The sequence below is a fragment of the Dromiciops gliroides genome, chromosome 2 (assembly GCF_019393635.1).
Source record: "Dromiciops gliroides isolate mDroGli1 chromosome 2, mDroGli1.pri, whole genome shotgun sequence".
Taxonomy (NCBI): domain Eukaryota; kingdom Metazoa; phylum Chordata; class Mammalia; order Microbiotheria; family Microbiotheriidae; genus Dromiciops; species Dromiciops gliroides.
Window position 1 is genome coordinate 251,387,063 of NC_057862.1, and position 21,344 is coordinate 251,408,406.

The 21,344-nt window shown below is 39.1% G+C and overlaps 1 protein-coding gene across 2 annotated transcripts in view; it reads left to right on the forward strand.

Moving 5' to 3' along the window:
* The window catches only part of SYT16 (synaptotagmin 16), a 312,116-nt gene that overhangs the window by 134,409 nt on the left and 156,363 nt on the right, over positions 1-21,344 (forward strand). Inside the window, exon 2 of one of the 2 annotated variants that reach the window (XM_043985518.1) lies at positions 8,624-8,803. In XM_043985518.1, the coding sequence (XP_043841453.1) occupies positions 8,624-8,803 (180 nt within the window). Of the gene's footprint in view, positions 1-8,623; positions 8,804-21,344 lie in introns of those variants that run through there. The other variant, XM_043985517.1, reaches the window with a different exon arrangement.

Consider the following 21,344-nt stretch of genomic DNA (forward strand, 5'->3'; position numbering starts at 1 on the left):
CTTTCCAGGCCTTTCTGAAATTGTCCTGCTTGCCATTTCTTATAGCACAATAATTTTCAATCACACTCATATACCACAGTGTGTTTAGCCATTCCCCGATTGATGGGCATTCCTTTGATTTCCAATTCTTAGACACCACAAAAAGAGCTGCTATAAATATTTTTGTACAAATGGGTCTTTTTCTCTTTTGGGGGATTTGTTTGGCATATAAATCTAGCAGTGGTATTGCTGGATCAAAGGGTATGCACAGTTTTATAGCCCTTTGGGCATAGTTCCAAATTGTTCTCCAGAAAGGCTGGATTAGTTCACAACTCAACCAACAGTAGATTAGTGTCCCAGTTTCCCCACATCCCCTCCAATATTCAATATTTTTCTTTTTTATTATATCTGAAGCTGGATCCACCTTGAAGTCATCTCTGATCTTCAGTGATCAGCCTGTAAATGTGTTGCTACCTTGATATATTAAACTCCTTATAATTCTCTTAATCTTGAGTTTTGCCTCATTAATCAGGTTAAAAAGCTCAAACAAAGAATTTTCCTTTCAATTATACCATAGATATTAATGGTTCTTGAATTTTCTTTCCTAGTTTTTATTTTTCTCCAAATTTTTCAAACATGAATTCTTTGTTTAGTTGGTTTGACCTCTGGGTTTTTAATTTTCTTCCACTAATCCATATCTATAAGTTTTACTCATTACTGGATAGATTTGACAAATGCTTTTAAATATTTCAAGGTCTAAAAGTGCAAATCTATCTTCTTTAGCTTTCCCCCCCTCTTTCACTACCCCTTTTTTCATATGGATTTTATTATGTTTCTATTCAGTTCTAGTCTTATTTTTGGGTTAGTATCTTCAGCTCCTGTTTCCCTGCCTGGCATGGACCAGGTGCTACACTAGAAGTCCAGAAGTCAAAAAGACCCGAATTCACATCATGATCTACACATTTACTAGTTGTATGACCCCGGAACCAGGCATTTTCTGTTTTATGACTCTGCTTCAGTTTTCTCACCTGTAAAATAAAGGGTTTAGACTTAATGGCTTCTAAGGTCCCTTCTAGTTCTAACTCTCTAATCCTATGAGCAATTGTCTCACAAAAGCTTGTTGAATACAATTAGAAAAATTAAGTTATTAATTTCTTTGATAGTTCTTAATAACTTCTCACAATCAAATTTCTCATATGTAGAACCCTAGAAATGCTGTGGTCAGTAAGGGGAGTGGGGTCACAGTCCAGATTGCCCACTGATCAACTGCTCTTAAGGTCTCACTTCTAATTGGTTCCTGTGAATATAGCCAGCAATAACAATCAGTTATGAAGGCAGAATTTAAAATATTTGTAAATATTCATTTATAATAAATCACATCATGGTTGCTGCACCTTATTACCCTTGAATGGTGTGTCTGAGAAGTGGTGTGATATACAGCAGTGGTGTTAAATTCAAACAAAAAGCAGCCACTAAATGAATATGAGTATCCCTGTAGGCTTTGCATTGACTTAGAAAACCACATATTAATATGATCTATGTTCTATTGTATTTTTAATTTTGTTAAATATCTTCTAATTATATTTTAATCTAGTTCTGAATTCCCATTTGATACTTCTTATGTAGAGGGGACAAATCCCATTGAATTAAAGTACTAATTCCTTTCTACTTATTAGCTATATGGCCTTGAATATACCATTTAATTTTTTTTAAGAAAATAGTATTTTATTTTTTCCAATTACATGTAAAGATTGAGTTCCAAATTTCCCCCCTCATTTTCCTCCCCCTCCCTAAGACAGTAAGCAATTTGATATAGTTTATATATGCAATCGCATCATTTAATTTCTAAGAACTTAGTTTCTTTATTTGTAAAATGGGACTTGTGCTACTTTCCTCAAATGATTTTTTTGAGGAAGACGTTGTGTACATTATTTTTAATATATGATAATTCTACTACTAATACTTTGCTAAGGACACTCAAGCTCTCTTCTCTGAAGCACTGTGATAAGAAGGAAGAAAAATAAAACCATTTAGTTTGAAGTTAAGAACTGAGTTTCTCAGGGTTCTATGTAATTATGTAAGTAGTATAATTGGCAGGAATTGTGAGTATATTCTTTGACTCATATTAGTGAAGTAATTTTCACTCTTTGGGGGGTGTCTTGGAGTCCCTCATTCCCAGTACCCCTTCTTTTTTTTTTTTTTTTTTGGTGAGGCAATTGGGGTTAAGTGACTTGCCCAGGGTTACACAGTTAGTAAGTGTTAAGTGTCTGAGGTCGGATTTGAACTCAGGTACTCCTGACTCCAGAGCCTGTGCTCTATCCACTGCGCCACCTAGCTGCCCCAGTACCCCTTCTTTTTGGTGGGGATTTAATGAAGCAAGGGCAGCTGCCATGGGGGGTGCAGTAGAGGGGGGAGGAAGGGGTGCCGTGGGTAGAGTTCTGGGTGTGAAGTCAGGAAGATACAACTTCCTGAGTTCAAATTGGGCCTCAGACACTTACTAGTTGTGTCACCCTGGGCAAATCACTTAACACTGCCTTGGTTTCTTCATCTATAAAATGAGGTGGAGAAGGAACTGGAAAACCACTCCAGTATCTTTGCCAAGAAAACCCCAAATGGGGTCATGAAGAGTCAGACATGATTCAACAACAGCAGCAGCAACAACAACAAAAACAACAATAACAAGATACCAATTTATAATTTTTGTTGCCACTTCCCACTTTTAAAATTTCCTTTCCATCTTCTTTTTAGCCATAATTGTTATAAAATTCTTGTTATAGAGTCAGATGACAGAAAGTGGACAGTTAACCTTCTGAACTTCTCAGTGACTGTTGATTCTGACTAATAAACATTTAGTGGTTACATGACACTCAACATCCTCTGTTCTACTGTAATCTCTCAGTCTCTCTAGGACATTATTTAAAAATCAACAGACGGGGCTATCTGATGGCATGTCAGAGAGCTAAAGTCTCACTTTTATGAAGTTTTGTAACACGAACTGTGTGACTGAACTTCACAGCCGTCAGATTTCTAATTTAGTAATTACTGAAATAATTAGAGGAGTTACTTTGCAGATGGTACTTGAATTTCTTGACATATGTGCCCTTGTCATCAATAGCAGATGATATATGTAATGCTTTTCCCTCACTGAAGCACTTCTGTGCATAGGATGTAAAATGATTTTAAGAGTTTTTCTGCCAGTTTTAAATTCCATTTGGTCCCAGAAGCACAGAGACACTGCATCAAATGAACTGCAAAGGAAGAATAGCTTGCTTTGGTTTATATGTGTGTGAGGACTGGCCTGCAATTGAAAGGCCCCTAGTTGATAGAAGTGACTTCAGGTTTGAGCAGATTGACCTGTCTATGAATGAGAAAGTTCCTATGTACCCAGATACTGGTTGAGTCAGCTACACTTACTCAAGGAATGCAAGACTCTACTGATCATAATCTCTTTAGCAAACTTCAGCTAATCCATGCATGCAAGGTTAGCAAATTTACCTAATCATGATGCCCTTGTGGTCAGTGAGGGGAGGTCACAGTACAGATTGCTCACTGATCAACTGCTCTTAAGGTCTCCCTTCCAATTGGTTCCTGTGAATATGGCCAGCAATAACAAGCAGATATGAAAACAGAGACCCAGGGGGCAGCTGGGTGGTGCAGTGGATAAAGCACCAGCCCTGGATTCAAGAAGACCTGAATTCAAATCTGGCCTCAGACACTTGACACTTACTAGCTGTGTGACCCTGGGCAAGTCACTTAACCCCTATAGCCCTGCAAAAAAAAAAGAAGAAGAAAGAAAGCAGAGACCCAGAAATCTGGGCTCTTAGCAGCATGTCTCTGTTACTCTGTTTGCTGCCCGTGAGACTTATAAGTCTGGCGAGCTGCATGTCTGTATGCCTGTGAGTAATGAACCCCCTGACTTGTGATCCTTCAAGCCCTTGTGTGCTTTTTCAGTCCCTCATCCACGATCTCCCCACCATGTATGCAAATGTTGTCTTGGGGTGGTCAAAGCTAAATGACTTCTTGTTTAGACCAAGTAAGCAGAAGTCTAAATAAAGTGATGTATTACAAAGATTAAAAGCATATTTAAGCATATTGTTGTGTGGACCACAGAGATTATATGCAATTTATGGGCAAAAATTTATGGGTAGGAAATTGTCACCTCCTTCTGAGCCATTCATATTAGCTTGCATTTGCTTAGCAGTTAGGCACTGGGGATATAAAAACCAAAGTGAAACTCTTCCTGCCCTCAAGGAACTTAGTTTCTACTGATGTTTCTATAATGCTTTAAATTTTGCAAAGCACTGAGGCCGAATTTGAACTCGGGTCCTCCTGAATCCAGGGCTGGTATTTTATCCACTGTACCACCTAGCTGCCCCCAGTCCAATCATTTTTAAATGATCTCTCCTGCATCTCTTTTCCAGGCCAGTTTTTTTTTCCTGTGAGATAGTTCACATTTTCTTCTATTTTTTCATTCTTTTGGTTTGGTTTTGTTTCTTGATTTCTCATAAAGTCATTAGCTTCCATTTGGTCAATTCTAATTTTTAATTTAAATTTTTAAGGAATCCTTTTCTTCAGTGAGCTTTTGTACCTCCTTTTCCATTTGGCCAATTCTACTTTTTAAGGAGTTTTTTTCCCCAGTGAATTTTTGTGCCTCTTTTTCCATTTAACCAATTCTGCTTTTCAAGGCATTCTTCTCCTCATAGTCTTTTTGTACCTCTTTTACCATTTGGTGTTATTTTTTTCAGTATTTGTATGTGTGTGTGTGTGTGTGTGTGTGTGTGTGTGTGTGTGTGTCTTTTTTACCAAGCTGTTGACTCTTTTTTCATGTTTTTCTTGTGTCACTCTCATTTCTCTTCCATTTTTTCCTCTTCCTCTCTTACTTTATTTCAAAGTCCTTTTTGAGCCCTTCCATGGCCTGAGACCAATTCATATTTTTCTTGGAGGCTTTGGGAGGGGGAGCTTTTACTTTGTTATCTTCTGAAGGTGTGTTTTGATCTTCCTTGTCATCACAGTGTCTATGGTCAGAATTTTTTCTGTTGTTTGGTCATTTCCCCAGCCTACTTCTTGACTTTTAACTCTGTGTTAAAGTAGGGCTCAACTTCTAGGGTGCTGGGTGCACTGTTCCAAGCTTCAGGGGTTTTGTACAGCTGCTTTCAGAGATATTCCTGGGGACCCGTAAGTTTTCAGTTTTTCCAAGGTGGTATCTAAGGAGAGGTATGTTTACTACTCTACAGGCCTGTGTTCTGGTCTGTGAGTGACCACAAGCCTGATTTTCTGCCCTAGCATTCTGAGGAGGGTCCCTGTTCTATGGTGCCCTGGGACTCCCCTCAGGACTGCAACCGAGTAAGGCAAAGCAATAGAGTCCTCCCCTCAGTTCCAGCAAAGAGACACCTATAATCTTCTGACTAGTTGTTCAACCTGCTTACTGTCTGTGGGCTGAGAGCTCTGGAAACAGTTGCTGCTGCTGCTGCTGTTTCAACGGTTCTCAAGGCCAGCTCCTGGTTTGCTGGGGGCCCAGTTTGCATTGGTGCAGACTGCACTGGATTGTGCTCCACTTTCACCCAGGTATGACAGGCCTCTCCTGCCTACCTTCTAAATTGTCTTTGGCTGGAAAATTATTTCACCCTCTCCTTTTGTGGGTTCTGATACTCCAGGTATTGCTTGATGGCATTATTTAGAGGTATTTGGAGGGGTTTTGGGGAGAGCTCAGGAGAATCACTGCCTTTCCTCTGCCATTTTGACTCTACCTCTGAACCTAGATATTCCTAACAACAGATCTAGCACTTTATTATGTAATGCTACTTTTATTGATGAATGATTTATAAAATATAAAAGGTTACTGTCTATAAATCAAAGTGTGCCCATCAGTATAAGAGTGTCCTCCATGATCTCTTTCTTGGTAGTTGAATCTGCCTTATTTGAAGTAAGTGAACTTCTCTGCAAAAATTGCATTGGTGGGTGCCTTGGCCAACATTCTGAGCTAATTCAGGATATATTGGTAGTATGGTACTTTGACGTGGATACGCCTCCTCATGCAGATTGTAAATCTCCTGCATCTTCTCATCATGAGTAAAAAAACCAAAACATGCAATTTTGATGGTGCCTTCTTTCTCTCATCCTCTCATATGTACTAATTCATTTTTGTGGACTTCAATGTAAATGTTTACATTTCTATATTCATTGGATGAGCATTTATATACCTGCAGCTTTACTGCCCCAAGTAGATTGTAAACCTATCTTCTACCAAAATTTGGAAGTGGGATAAGAGAAGGAATTGAAAAAAAACCAAAACAAAACAAAAAATGAGGTAAGGGTGGGTTCCAATTGAGCTTTAAAGGTCTCCATGTATGGCACCTACTTCTGTACAAAATGAAGACATATTAATAGACTGCTTTCAATGGTGATGATAATGATATTTTATCTTTCAAAATCCTAAACTATTAGTAGTTAAAAATAAAATTCCATTTTCTTAGATAGAAGGCACAAGATTGGGGAATTATCTTGTGATCATGAATAATTTTCATGTTGAGATCAGACTTGCCAAAATTTTAGTTTTTTTTAAAGTTGTGATGAAATTTGGAGAAGAGCATTAAATTCATATGACACCTTTGTAAAAAAACTTCAGTTCAGATCAGGCATCTTTTTTTTTTTTTGAGGCAATTGGGGTTAAGTGACTTGCCTAGGGTCACACAGCTAGTAAGTGTTAGGTGTCTGAGGCCAGATTTGAACTCAGGTCCTCCTGATTCCAGGGTCAGTGCTCCATCCACTGTGCCACCTAGCTGCCCCCAGGCATCTTTTTTTAAAAAAAATTCTTAATTAGTTAAATTTCCCATATAAAAGTTGGCCTTTATAGCTCATTGGTAGACATAAAAGTGCTGTAGCGGTACATATATTTATTTACTCATAGTTTCCTAATAAAAACTTTGATTTGAATTGGATTATAAATATAATTGTTCTGAAATAAATTTAATAGTTTTTAATTATAACTTTAAATAAAATAGTTTTGTTATTCTTTACATTTACCTTGTAGGCATGGCATATATTGTCCTGATTCAGTTGACTTGCTTCATTCCTTTTGAAAATTTTGATTAAACACTTTGTGTTACAGTGATTTTTGAAGGGTTGGTTCTAAATTCAGTTTATTTCAGTACTTGGTTTTAATAGCTACTATAGCTAAAGTTGGATGGATTTATAGTCTACAGCTAAAACTCAAAGAATATGATTTTTAAAAACAATAGGGTGATTGGCAGGCAGAAAGATGTATTACTCTCTACTTCATTATACTCAGAAATTCTCTTCCTTATTCTTGAAAAAAACTTGCAACTGAAAAACAGGTCCTTCCTTTCTGATTGTGTCATCTCTGTAAAAAAAAAAAAAGAAAAAGAAAAGAAAAGAAAAAGGTTTTTTTTTCTCCCAGATTCCTGCATTTGTTAGTTTTCCACCTCAAGTATGAGCCATCTCTCCATTTTGTGCTTATTTTTTATTTACTTATCTGTGTACATGTTCCCCCTCCTCCCCTCCACCAAGGAGAATATAAGCCCCTTGAAGGGAGGCACTGTTTTGCTTTTGTCTTTTTTTTTCAGGGCAGGGCAGGGCAATGAGAGTTAAGTGACTTGCCCAGGGTCACACAGCTAGTAAGTGTCAAGTGTCTGAGACTGGATTTGAACTCAGATCCTCCTGAATCCAGGGCCAGTGCTCTATTCACTGTGCCACCTAGGGGCTCCAAACAAGACAATCTCTGAGTTTCCTTTTCACTCTTCTTTTTTTTTTTTTCTGGGGAAATGAGGGTTAAGTGACTTGCCCAGGTCACACAGCTATTAAGTGTAAAGTATCTGAGGTCAGATTTGAACTCAGGTTTTCCTGTATCCAGGGCTGGTGCTTTATCCATTGCATCACCTAGCTGCCCCCCACCCTGCTTTTGTCTTTATATCTTTTGGACTGGCACAATATTTATTGAAATTTCTTTTTCTTTTCTTTTCCTTTTTTGGTGGGGCAATGAGGGTTAAGTGACTTGCCCAGGGTCACACAGCTAGTAAGTGTCAAGTGTCTGAGGCTGGATTTGAACTCAGGTCCTCCTGAATCCAGGGCCGGTGCTTTATCCACTGAGCCACCTAGCTGCCCTAGTTTTTGAAATTTCAAGGAATACCAAGGAATAATTGGTTTCTACCTTGTTTGTAAAGGACAATCCTGGGAGAGATCACAGCAGTAGGGCCAAATAAGCAAAAATGTACATGACAACTTTATATATTTAAAAGGAATAGCAAGTTGTGTATAGTAGATTTATAGTTTCTCATACAATCATCTTTTAAAAAAAATCTACCATGTTATGGAAATGCTCATTTAGTAAATAAATTAAAAATAAAATAAATATTTAAAAACACATCTTATTCTAGATTCTGTGAAAACTCATAGTTTTCATTTCCTGAATTTTACACCTTTTAGTCCATCAAATGTCAACAATTATTCTACCACCAGAACCAATGTACAATTAAAAGACAATTTGCTTATAAATATGTTCAATCAAGAAATTTTGGAGACCACTACTCCCATACACTCCTGGTCACTCTTTAGAGAAAAAGATTGAATTTCTATTATGTTTCAATGATATATATATATGTATATGTTCTTTCTGCTCTCTTGCTAGTTACTCCAGAAGCCATCGGTTTCTTATCTGCTGTTGGTGTTTTTATTGTTCTACTGGCAATTCTCTTCCTCTTCATCAACAAGAAACTGTGTTTTGAAAAGATAGGGGGTCTCCCGTGTTTGGAACATCGAGGAAAGAGAAAACGTTCCAGGGGCAAGTCTGGCATTCATGAAGGACTGGGTAAGCATTATAACTTAGTAATTCTCCTGAGTTTTATGTGGTTTGAAATATGGAGAGTATGAACTCATGTTTATAATTTATGTTCAGTTAAGGAATCATATATAGGCTATTAATGTTGACATGATATTCAATGGCTTCCATATTCTCTTTCTCTCAATCATCACTATATCTCTGTTATCAAAAATAGTGAACTTCTATCTATCTATCTATCTATCTATCTATCTATCTATCTATCTATCTATCTATCTATCTATCATCTGTCTACCTATGTATCTATCTATCTTTGTGAGGCAATTGGGGTTAAGTGACTTGCACAGGGTCACACAGCTAGTAAGTGTCAACTGTCTGAGGTCAAATTTGAACTCAGGTTCTCCTGACCCCAGGGCCAGTGCTCTATCCACTAAGCCACCTAACTGCCCCTAGATAGTGAACTTAAAAAAAAAAAGTCGTACTGTCTTTTGATTTTTATATAATCCTCATTTCTATGAGAATATTTTAACTAACTTGGGGGCCTAATCTGACTGGGGGCCTAATCTGTGGATGTTTGACTGGCTGGCTATCTGACTGCTATTTATATGATATGGGCCATTTTTTCCCCTCACTGCCTCTCAGACTGATAAGAAAAAAAGGACTAAAATGCTTCTTTTAATTAAAGCAAATATGGGGTTCATTTAGGTGAATAAACTTAGAGTTAAATGTAGAAACAATAATAATAAAATTACAATACGACTTGTTAGTTTGTTAAATTTTCTGCCACCTCTCGCCTCTGGGTATGCTGGCCATTGCCACTGTGGCCTTCAGCCACGCCTCACTTGGACCTGTTCGCCTTCAGTTCACTCCAACTTTCTCAGTCTTCTCCCTTTCACTCTTTAACTTCCCTCTACCTTCTAACTGAAAAGCCCCTTACTCTGTTTTCTTGCGAACTCCCTTTCTGTACTGTCACGATGACCCCCAAAGCGCTTCTTCTCTCACTGACCTTCCTCCTTTCTCTTAGTCCTCCGGTATCGGCATCCTCCTCTGTCCTCCCTTTACGTAGCCTCAGTCTCCTTAGCGTCCTTGTAGCAGCCTCCCTTCTAACTCACTGGAAAAAAACAAAAACCAAAAAAACCTTTCTCCATACTGTTCTTTGTCTGTCTGCCCCCTCAGCGTCTCTGGTGTCCCTTTTTATTAACTTTCTCTCTCAGGTGAAACCCAGGGCTGGCCGCCCCCAGGGCCGGCTGAGCCCTGTGCTGCTGGGCCAAACTGCGGGCTGAACCATGCCTTGTCCGGGGCTTGGGGTTTTTCATCCGCACAGTTTAGCCCCGCTCAGTGGCCCCTGAAGCTGAAGCAGAGGGGGAGGGGAAGCTCTGCTTGGAGAGCCTGAGGCTAATTTTAACGCCTGCATTTCCAAATATAGAATCAAAGATTTTAAATTAGAAGGGACCTCTAAAGTCATTGTTTCTAACCCCTTGCTTTTATAGAGGAAGAAATTAAGGCTTGGAAAGTTAAATGACTTGCCCAGGGTCACCCAGCAAGGCAGGTTTCAAACCCAGGTTTTTCTTTTTTCCTTTTTTTTTTTTTAAGTGAGGCAATTGGGGTTAAGTGACTTGCCCAGGCTCACACAGCTAGTGTTAAGTGTCTGAGGCTGGATTTGAACTTAGGTACTCCTGACTCCAGGGCTGGTGCTCTATCCACTGCGCCACCTAGCTGCCCCTCAAACCCAGGTTTTTCAAACTCCAAATTCAGAGCTGTATCCATTACCCAATGCTACCATCTTCTATTCTGTAGCAAACACATTGTAACATACATTTAAAAAAGGAAGAGAAAAAAAATGAGCAAAACTTAACATACTTTCTCTGTTACTCTGTCTCTGTCTGTCTCTGTCTCTGTCTCTCTGTCTGTCTCTGTCTCTCATACACATACACACATACACACACACACACACACACACACACACACACACACACAGACATTAATCATTCCTGACAATAACTGAAATGTTCCAAAGCCATCGTCCCTCTCTTCTGCCATGAGGGGAAGGAAGTGTACTTTTTTAACTGTCTCCATCTGTGTCTCTGTCTCTCTGTCTCTCTCTCTGCATCTGTCTGTCTGTCTCTTTCTGGGAAAATGATATTTTTAGAGATGGGAGACCTGATACAAAATGACTCCACTCTCCATTTTCATTTTAGAGATGGGATTATTTTGGGGTAACAAAGGCAAAAGAAAAGTCACTGTGTATGTGGACCTTTCCTTAATTCCTTTGGGGACACATATTCATGATCTCAACATGTCTTACTTAGAAGATGTTTCTGTCTTTTCAAAGAGGGTTTGTTATTGTCCCTAGCCACTCTCATCAAGAACCTAGTCACTACACATTTTCAATTTCAATTGTGAGTCTTGGGACAGGCATTTGGCTAACTCTATACCTCTGGAATTACAGTGGCATTAAAAGTATTTTATATCATCATTCTATTATCTAATTCTAGAGCTTTATGATACATGAATAATGGACTATCTTTTCAATATACATTGACCTGCCTTTTAAAGAGACATTTTTGAGGTTGCTAAATGACTTGACTTGTTATTATTTTTCAAATCAACCTGATTCTCTTGTTCTCATTGGGAGAAAGAAGGGAATTGGGGAGGGGGTAAGGTTCAGCCTCACTTGATTTGAAGAGAAAAATTCCCTTTCCTGCATGTTCTACATGACCTTGACCAGAGGCAAAAATTGGGCTGGTAGAGTGGCTGCTATGATCATCCAATAAAATAACCTTTTAATTTTGTTTCAAAAATAGCATAAGGAAACTCTGGGGAGACAAGATTGTACAGTGGTAGGAGTGCTCACTCTGGAATTGGAGGAGCTGGGTTCAACTCTGACTTCTGATGCTTTCTATGTATGTGGTCCTTGGGTTAGCCACTCTGTGGGGCCTAATAAGGGGGTTGGACCAAGTTCTCATCTAGATCTTTGGTAGATTCTATAGTGTTGTTGTGCATCATTCTTAAAGAGGACCAATGCAATTGGGGAGGTCACATCTTGATTTGCAAGTGAATTGGATTTAAGTGAAGCAGGACTGTGCAAAGTCATCAGCCTCACTCTACCTCAGAGTCTCTGGAGCTCAGTGGCAAGATATAGATGAGGACAACTTGTGATGGCCCCAGATACAGTGGGAGACCCTGACCTTTTAAGATAATGTCTTTCCCAGGCCTCAGTTTGTCTGAGGCAACACCCATTCAGTGATTAAAGGCTAGGTAAGAATTGAGGCAAAAGGTGGTCTAGTTTGACTTTACAAAAGAATCAAGGGGGCAGCTAGGTAGAACAGTGGATAAAGCACCAGTGCTGGATTCAGGAAGACCTAAATTCAAATCCAGCCTCAGATACTTGACACTTAACTAGCTGTGTGACCTTGGGCAAGTCACTTAACTCTCATTGCCTTGCCCCTTCCCCCCCAAAAAAGAATCAATCTGGGAGGGGAAGATCAGATCTTATAGTTGGGTTGGCTGCTAAGCAAGCAAAGCAGCTGAATGAAGTCACTAGCTTATCACACCTGTCAGCAGAGGGGCTTCTGTTGTACCCCACCGTGGAATGGCATGAGCAGTGATTCTTCATAAACTCTATGTAAATATGCTCTGGACAAGCCTGTCTGGTTCTTCTTGGAACATAAACCAGAGGGATCATAGGACTCACAATGTTTTAGAGAGTTGTAGAGTTAAAAAATATAGGTTTTTGAGGGTGGGGTAGAGTTGGGAGTGGTGGGGAGAAAGGTTGTATGCAGGCAAAATTGCCTCTTATTTAAAAAGGAAGAAACAAAAGAACACCTTACCAGTTTTTGTGGATTCTTTAAAATAGTTAGCCATTGTTGCTGTTGTTTTTAATGAGACCTGTTATTTCATTGAATAGGGGATTCCCCATGAGTAAATTCTTCCTACCAATGTAGCTAAGTACCTACTCTGAAATTTATAGTTTTAAAGTGTAACAGTCCAGAGAAGTGAGGGCACTGGTCCAGGGCCACACAGCCAGTGTGTTTCAAAGGCAGGATAGGAAGCCAAGTTGTTCCTCCTTCAGTCTCTCTACTGATTCATGCTATTTCTCAATCAGCCAATATATATGTATAAAAATCTCCAAGGGAGAGAGGGGACTTGGAGGTTGGGGCACAGAGCAAGAAGAAAGCTTCAAAATGGAGGTGTTTTCAGATTAGATTGGCTAAAGAAAATGTTTTCGAAATTCTCTCCAACATTTTACCTCAGAGCTGTAAGGGACCTTGGAGATTGTCTTGTCTGACCCCTCATTTTACATAGAATGAAGCCCAGGGAGAGGGTAAATGACTTGCCCAAAGTCACACAAGCTAGAGTTGGAACTCAAACCCAATTTAGTGCTTTCCCCTTCACACTGCTGTCATTATTAGTGTGCTGAGACACTGACTGACACAAGCAAGAAGGTTTAAATGCATCTTGGATAGAATCAGAAAATTTTAGTGCTGAGAAACCTTTGAGATTATGCAAATCTGCAAAATTACTCACTTTACTGAGGAGAACAATGGGACCCAGAGTGGAGGTGTCTTGTTAAAGTCACAAAGCAGAAACAGGAATAGAACCTAGGTCTTCTGATCCCCAGGTCATTGTTTCCCTGCTACCCCCCAGCTCCCATTACCCATTGCTCCCATTCCCTGCAGTTGGGTGAGATTTTACTACAAAATATTTGTATTCTTTGACCTAGCCACTGTATGTTACACATAAAGGATGAATCCAGAGCTGTCGAGCCTGCTTTTCAAGGCTTTGTGTCAAAACCTTAACATCATTTCAGCATATTTTCCCCATGTTTATTTCCTTAACATTATATGCTTCTTTTTGTACAATACTTCCCTGGTGGTGTGTGGGTGTTCATTCTCAGTCTTTAGAGCTGTCACTCTCTATCAATGCAAATATGCATTTAGGACATATTTAAAATGTGCATTATCAAGTGGTTGCTTTTTATTGGGGAGGGGGGAAGAGAAAATTTCCCTCTCAATGGAGGCATTGTGGTAGCAATATTCATTTCAAAACACATTTTGTACAACTGAGTAATAAGCCCTTGAAATAGGTGTTTATGCTAGAAATACAGATACAACTTTAACTACAGCTGTGGAACATTAGCAAAATACCATTCACAGTAATGAGCTGCTAAGAACAACAGCCCAGATGAATACATTGTCTTCATTACTGAAATTTGGAGATTAAAGTTGGTCATGTTTTCTCTTTTTCAAACTTAAATGGGCATCAAAACTAAGGTTAGTGCTATTTAAAATATTTTCCTTTTAGGTTCTTGGTTTTATATGACATTTTGTCTATTTTAAAAAGACAATTATAAATCATACCTTCAAATAAGATGACTTAAAGTAGACATAAAACAAAGAGATTGGATCAGAAACCTTTGACTGGTTGACATCTTTTGAACAACTATGAGAATGTGTAGGTTAAGGGATTGGGCTAGATAGACTCTTAGACTCTTCCAACCAGAACCATGTCTAGGATGGAATAGCCAGGGCTGTGTCCAGGCACTCGTGCATGCATGCGTGTGTGTATTTCCTTATTATTTCAATCTCCCAATGGCCTTCATCCCTAAGGAGTATATGGGGGTGGGGAGAGAAGACTGTCATTCCAGGAGAGGGTGAAGGAGCAGGATTGCTTGTGTTAGAAGTCAAAAGAAGAGCCATCCCCTCTCCTCCCATAGCATAGGCTGGACTCTTTGGGGAATGGTTTCCACCATCTCCATCCTAGGTCCCAGGATTCCTAATTATATCTCTATTTCCAATACTAAGGTTTCATGACTCTGGTTCTAAGTTCATGTTCCAAATCTTGGGTAGGGTCAGTCTGATAAATCTGATTACCACAATTCTGATTTAGAAGGTAGCTTTTTGCTATATTCATCTTAAATAAATGAAATCTCTACTTTTAGTGTCTAAAAAAAGCAAAGGTCTGCATGGACATTTCTACTTTTAAGAGGTTACATCTGTGTATCTTTGGAAAAAAATATTTTTTTCTACCTTAGTGACATTAACCTTTGAGTCTGATTTGTCAGAAAAATATAATAACTTCAAAACTAATTCTATGATATTTAGGGTTACAGTTACTATTTATTTTCTATAGCTTTTCTTTTAATTCCTAACAAGGATATGAAGTCCAAATAAAAACAATAAAAAAATCCAACTTGACCATCCCTCTACTTTTGACGTTCTGAAGAACAAGGTACTTTTGTTAGTTTTTATGGCAAAAACAAGAATACTAATATGGTTTGCTTGATGAATATTCTATAGGTCGAGCTAGAATGGGGCTGGGGGGGGGAGAAGAAAGAATTGGATTTATTTTCCATAGCCCTGGCTGTGGAATACTCTCCTGGTATTCTTTCAGTGATAATGTTGAAGGAGAGAGAGGAAGAGGCCTTTCTTTGTGTCCCTTAATGCTTAGCACATTGCCTAGCATATAGTAAGAGCCTAATAAATGTTTGTTGACTAGGTGACTGACTAGGGAGACATAGGGGAGGGTGGGAGAGAAGGAAAAGCTTTCCCATTCACTGAAACGTCAGGATCTGCCAAAAGAATTAGAGTACTATTTTCAAGGGTGTGCTGAAGTCAGCTTCAACTAGCTTGGGGGATCTTTTTAAACTGTCAATGGGAGCATTACACCTCAGAAATGGAAAATCACTACAAATCAGGGTTGCATTTATTATTTTGTTAGTTGTCTAGATATAAGAAAGTATGTGCATATATCACTCCCTCTTTCTCCAGCCTGGTTGTTGAACATTTGCCAACACACTCCTTAAGATTCACCTTCATTTGTCCCTGATTTTCCTTATGCAGTTACACAAAATCTTTGAAGGTACCAGAATGGGACCTGTAATTTATGGCTTTTAGACTCTGTATTACTACCAACTTGGTCTGTGATGTTGGGCCCAATTTCTCCACTTGTAAAATGTGTGGGTTGGATTAGACTCAGGGAGTTAAAATAGAGGTTGAAATTAGTGGTCAGGGCTTTCTCTAAAGTCTAGAAGAACTTCAGAACTGAAGAGGGAATGGAAAGACATTTCTCAGGGAGATCTACAAACTCCTTTCTTTTGAATATGAAGGGAAGGCTTAATCAGAATACAGTTGTTGGAAGGAAGCTTCACAGAACACATCTGGGACAAAAATTCAATGGAGAGAAGACATGGAGAAACCTTGGGACTCCAGTCCCTCTGGACACAGTCCCTGGGAAGTGCCTTGGGGTGTGGTGGGGGTTGGGTGGGAATAGAGCAGGACTGGGCTGGAAAGAAAGCTCACCTGGGATATAGCTAAATGGGAGGAGGAGGGTAAAGCTTACCATCTGGTAGCCTAGAATTCCAAACTAATTATTCTTGCTAACTAGGTGCTAAACTGGTGAAGAAGTGTAAGTGCCATAAGCACCTTCTAAATTTCAGTCCTCTGGACTAGTTACAGCTCTGGAAGAATGTTCATTTATTCTCATAAGAGTGGATGACCTTGGTGTCTTTGTTGTCTGACCAAGATCTAAGCACCCCACAGCACCTTCTTTAGCTGCCTTCTTGACTGTTGGAACAAATTGTTCTCACCCACCCATTCCACTGGGAGAAATCTTTACATGCTTGGGGGAGGGGGGCTGGTGGACATTCCCCTACCACACTGATAGGATTGAGGCTGGTCAGTTACCTTTCTTTCTTTCTTTCTTTCTTTCTTTCTTTCTTTCTTTCTTTCTTTCTTTCTTTCTTTCTTCCTTCCTTCCTTCCTTCCTTCCTTCCTTCCTTCCTTCCTTCCTTCCTTCCTTCCTTCCTTCCTTCCTTCCTTCCTTCCTTCCTTCCTTCCTTCCTTCCTTCCTTTTGGGGCAATGAGGGTAAATGACTTGTCCAGGGTCACACAGCTAGTAAGTATCAAGTGTCTGAGATCGGATTGGAACTCAGGTCCTCCTGAATCCAGGGCTGGTATTTTATCCATTGCACCACCTAACTGCCCCTCTGTCAGTTACTTTCAACCTGGTTTAGACTGTCTGCCAAGATGGTTTTACTGGTGTGTGGCTACTGCACATGCTAAAGCTTCTTGGAGCCACAGGTGAGAATCAGGTGAGGGTGAACACCAATGGTGGATGAGCAACCCTGAAAATGTCTCAGTAAGCCCTCACAACAGAGGTTCAAGTTCTTCCTGAACATCCCAGGAAAGCTGATTCCAGCGGAACAGCATCATTTGAGCAATGCACAGCTGAGCAGCATCGGATGGAGAATGCATGTCTAGCTGGGTAGCATCCAGTGGAATATGCCAAGCAGAGACCACAAGATCATTGGGGAGCAAGAGAACTGCCATGGCAGAAGAAACACACTGATATCATTGGAAGACATTAACATCCCTATAACAGTAGAGGCATGTTGTGCCCTGACCACATGTGTTCCCTGTACATGTACTCTTCAATGTGTTTTTCCTACCTGTTTCCACTCTTGTCACTGATGTGTGTATTTGTAGGGGAGCAAATCCTAGGTTTATTGGAGAAATATTTTGTTGCTACTTTTTAATTATATGGCTTGATTTTGAACTAGTTATCTCCACTAGTTGACTATTAAAGGTAAATTCATCAGTGGTGGCTCATGAGCCATTGTGGGAATTAGGTGCCCTCCAGAGCACTGGGTGGGTATTCTCTGGGGCCACCTGGAAAATTGTGGGGGTGGTCTCATCAGATGCTGCACTTTGTGTTTACTTTTCATCTGCTTTATATTTGCACATCCATGTATCTGTATCCCCCCAGTATAATGTAAGGTCCTATAGAAAAAGATTCATTCTTTGCATATAAAAGTGGATTCTTAATGCTTGCTGAATTAAAAAGTATTTGGAGAGATGATAGATGAAGGGAGAATATATTTTAAGTATTAAGGGTGGTAAGAGATGATGAGATCATAAATCCATATATTGAGAGTTGGAAGAGAATTTGGGGGCTATCTAGTCCAACTCCTTTATCTTTCAGATGAGGACACTGGGGTCTAGAATGTTAAAGTCACAAAGGTGGATTGATTATCAGAACTGGAATTTTTTTTTTTTTGCAGGGCAATGAGGGTTAAGTGACTTTCCCAGGATCACACAGCTAGTAAGTGTCAAGTGTCTGAGGCTGGATTTGAACTCAGGTCCTCCTGAATCCAAGGCCAGTGCTTTATCCACTGCACCACCTTGCTGCCCCCAGAACTGGAATTTTAACTCAAGTCTTCTTGCTCCAAATAAAGTACTTTAAAAAAAAATCTTGGGTCAGAAGAAGATACTTAAACAATTCTGATTCAGTGTAGACAAAAGAAGGTGTTTTTAAGGAAAACATGAGGATCTCAGTCCACAGTGACCCTTCTTTCTCTCATCCAACTTTCCTTTTTTGTGTCCTTTCTTTTTATTATATTTAAAAAAATTTTTTTTGCAGGGAAATGGGGATTAAGTGACTTTCCCAGGGTAACACAGATAGTAAGTGTCTGAGGTCAGATTTGAACTCAGGTCCTCCTGAATCCAGGGCCGATGCTTTATCCACTACACCACTTAGCTGATGCCCCTCCCCCCATCCTTTCTTTCTTTAAAAAAATTATTTTTTAATTTGTGGACCAAAACAAACATTTCCATAACAGCTTAATAAAAAAAAGATAATTACATGTGAAACTGCAAATCTACTTGTTATTCCTTTTAAATATGCAACAAAATTATCCTATCAATTTCTTTTTTTCTTCCTTTCCTCCTCACACTATCTTTCCTTTTTTTCCCCCTCCCCTTTCCTTTTTTCCATTAATTTTTCTCTCCCTTATATCTTTAATGCTAGAAGGATTAGATTCATTGGTAGGGGACATTATGGTCAAGGTTTGGGGAAAAGGAGCAATTCTACTTAAAATTCCTCTTCTCCAATGCACTAATTATTATTGATGTGTATGAATTGCTTTTATCTTCCTAGAACATCTTAGGGGCTATAAAATTCAAGGTCATTTGATTAGTTAACAAGTATGAAGATAGAACTTGACATTCCTTCATGAGCAAGTGTTTTTGGTGGGTCCTACTTAGCAATACATTTCTGTTCACCAGATGAGTCCATATTTTCTGAATTCCAAGATGGCGGGATCATATCTTTAGAGACAGAAGGGACTTTAGAAAGTCCATCATTTTAATAGATGAGGAAAATTGAACTAAAGATGTAATAATTCCAGTTGCCTCCCCACCCTGCTAGACTAAGAATCTCAAATCTCCCTGAGTCATTATGACAGAGTTACACCAACAGTAATAGCTGAAAGCCCCTTTTCCCACAGTGAAGGAAGTTTGAATATCAACTAGCCTAGCCCCCAAATCCCCAACAGGCTTCCTTTTTTCCACCAATACCCCCAGGTCCACACTCCTTAATACCTTCCTTCCTCCTGATCCTGCAAAACACAGATAAGAACCCTAAAAAAATCCACCAATTGTCACTGGTTTAGGGAGAGGAGACCTTCACAGGATGCCTAACTCCACACAGGCCCCCAGCAGACACTTATGTATCCATCATTCCTAACCATGTCTTTATTTCCTGAGTATCTCCCTTCAATAAAATTGACTTGCTTTATTAGCTTGTGAGCCCCATGTTTTCCTTGTTTTGTGGCTTTGGTGTTCTGAAACTTACCAAGTTTATATTAAGATATGGAGGTTCATGACTGTCCTAAGATCACTAAGGCCAGGGCCAAGGTTTGAATTCTTGTCTCCTGATTTTGATTCCAGTGCTCATTTCCTTGTACAACCCTTGTACAATAAAACTTACCTCTTGGGCATAGCATGTTCAGATAGCTGTGGAATGAGCTGAATATTTCCATTGGAGTGTAAGGTCCTTGAGGTCCTTTTCTTTTTGTATCACCAGTGCTTAGCATAGTGCCTGACACATAGTAGGCACTTAATAAATGACTACTGATTTATTGAATGATTGTTTCAGTGAGGTCAATTTGGAATAGTTCCAATGCATGGATTTCAAAGGTATTGATTCCCACTTTGACTGTTTTAGAGTTGTTATTTTATTTATTTTCTTTCAATGTGTGTGACGTAGGGATCCTATCTGAGGTTTTAGTTAGATTTTGGGAAATCTAAGTCTGAAAAGTAAAATAGTACCTGAACATTATGTGTTTTTTATTGTTTTGTTTTCACTTTAGACTTTTATTTTGTATATTCTAGAAATTGCCTTCATGGATGGAGCTTCTCATTTACATATTTTCCCTCCTCTTCTTTTCCCACTGGGGCATAAACTAAAGCCAATGGGGAGGCAAAGACTCCCAAGTTGATGAAGAGGTATACCTATACTAGTTGGGAAGCACCTGTTATACAGGGTAAAAAGTCTTCTAACTTCTGTTCTTATGCCTTCATTGGCATGGTACAAACCTTTCTGTGACTGTGTGTAAAGTTCAGAATTGAAATGAGGATATCTGTCTATTCTACAAACCTTTATTTGCTTATTGTATCTAACCACACACCCCCACACACATACACAAACACACATGTGCACACACATTATGAGTATATAAGACTATTATTTTAGTGGTCCTATACTAGAACTTGGGACCAATGAAAATTCTCTTAGGTTGTTCTGGATGTATCCCAGAGCAAGGGTTTGAGGGAGGAGATCATTCATTGTCTAATGGCTAAATTAACTGAATTCTGGGGGAAAAGTCAAGAAGGATCCAGTTTTCAAAAGTGTCTACCTTGGGTAAACTGAGCAGAATGGTTGTACAATTGCATCTTAGCTATAACTTCCCACCATCTTACATGGTTTTTAGGGTGTTAACTATAGTTATGAGACAACATGGGGTAGAGGATATTGAACTAGCCTTTATATCAGGAAGATAAGCATGGTCTGACACATACTGACCAAGTGATCCTGGCCAAATCATTTAAACTTTTAGTGCTTTAGGCAATTCTTTAAGACTTTACATTGTAAAGGAAATGCTGACCAGCATTGGTAGGTTCCCAATATCAATGAAATCATAGTTATGGTCCCATTCTCCATCCTTAATTAGAAATAGACCTGTACTTTTATATCTATCTATCTATCTATCTATCTATCTATCTATCTATCTATCTATCTATCTATCTATCTATCTATCTATATCTATCTATCTATCTGTCTATCAATCTATTTACTAATTTATTTATTTACTCACTTTTAAATTAATTAATTAATACATTTTTGCAGGTCAAGGGGGATTAAGTGACTTTCCCAGGGTCACACAGCTAGTAAGTATCTGAGGCTATATTTGAACTCAGGTCTTCCTGAATCCAGGGCCAGTGCTTTATCCACTGTGCCACCTAGGTGCACCTGTACTCTTATTTACTCTTGGTAGGATAGGGTATAGGGAAATTATGGGGAAAGGGGGGAGAAAATAGTGAAAGAAGCACATGATATTTTGCCCTAAAAATCTCCTTCCTCTTTTTTTTTTTTTTTTAAATTTGCCTAAGTGTAATCTGGAAAGTAGGTTATGGTCATTGGCCAAGAGTGTTAGCTAGCACTGACACCACATTGCTACAAGTTGATCAATCAAAGGCAAACTACATGTGAAGGAACATTCTTACCAAAGCTG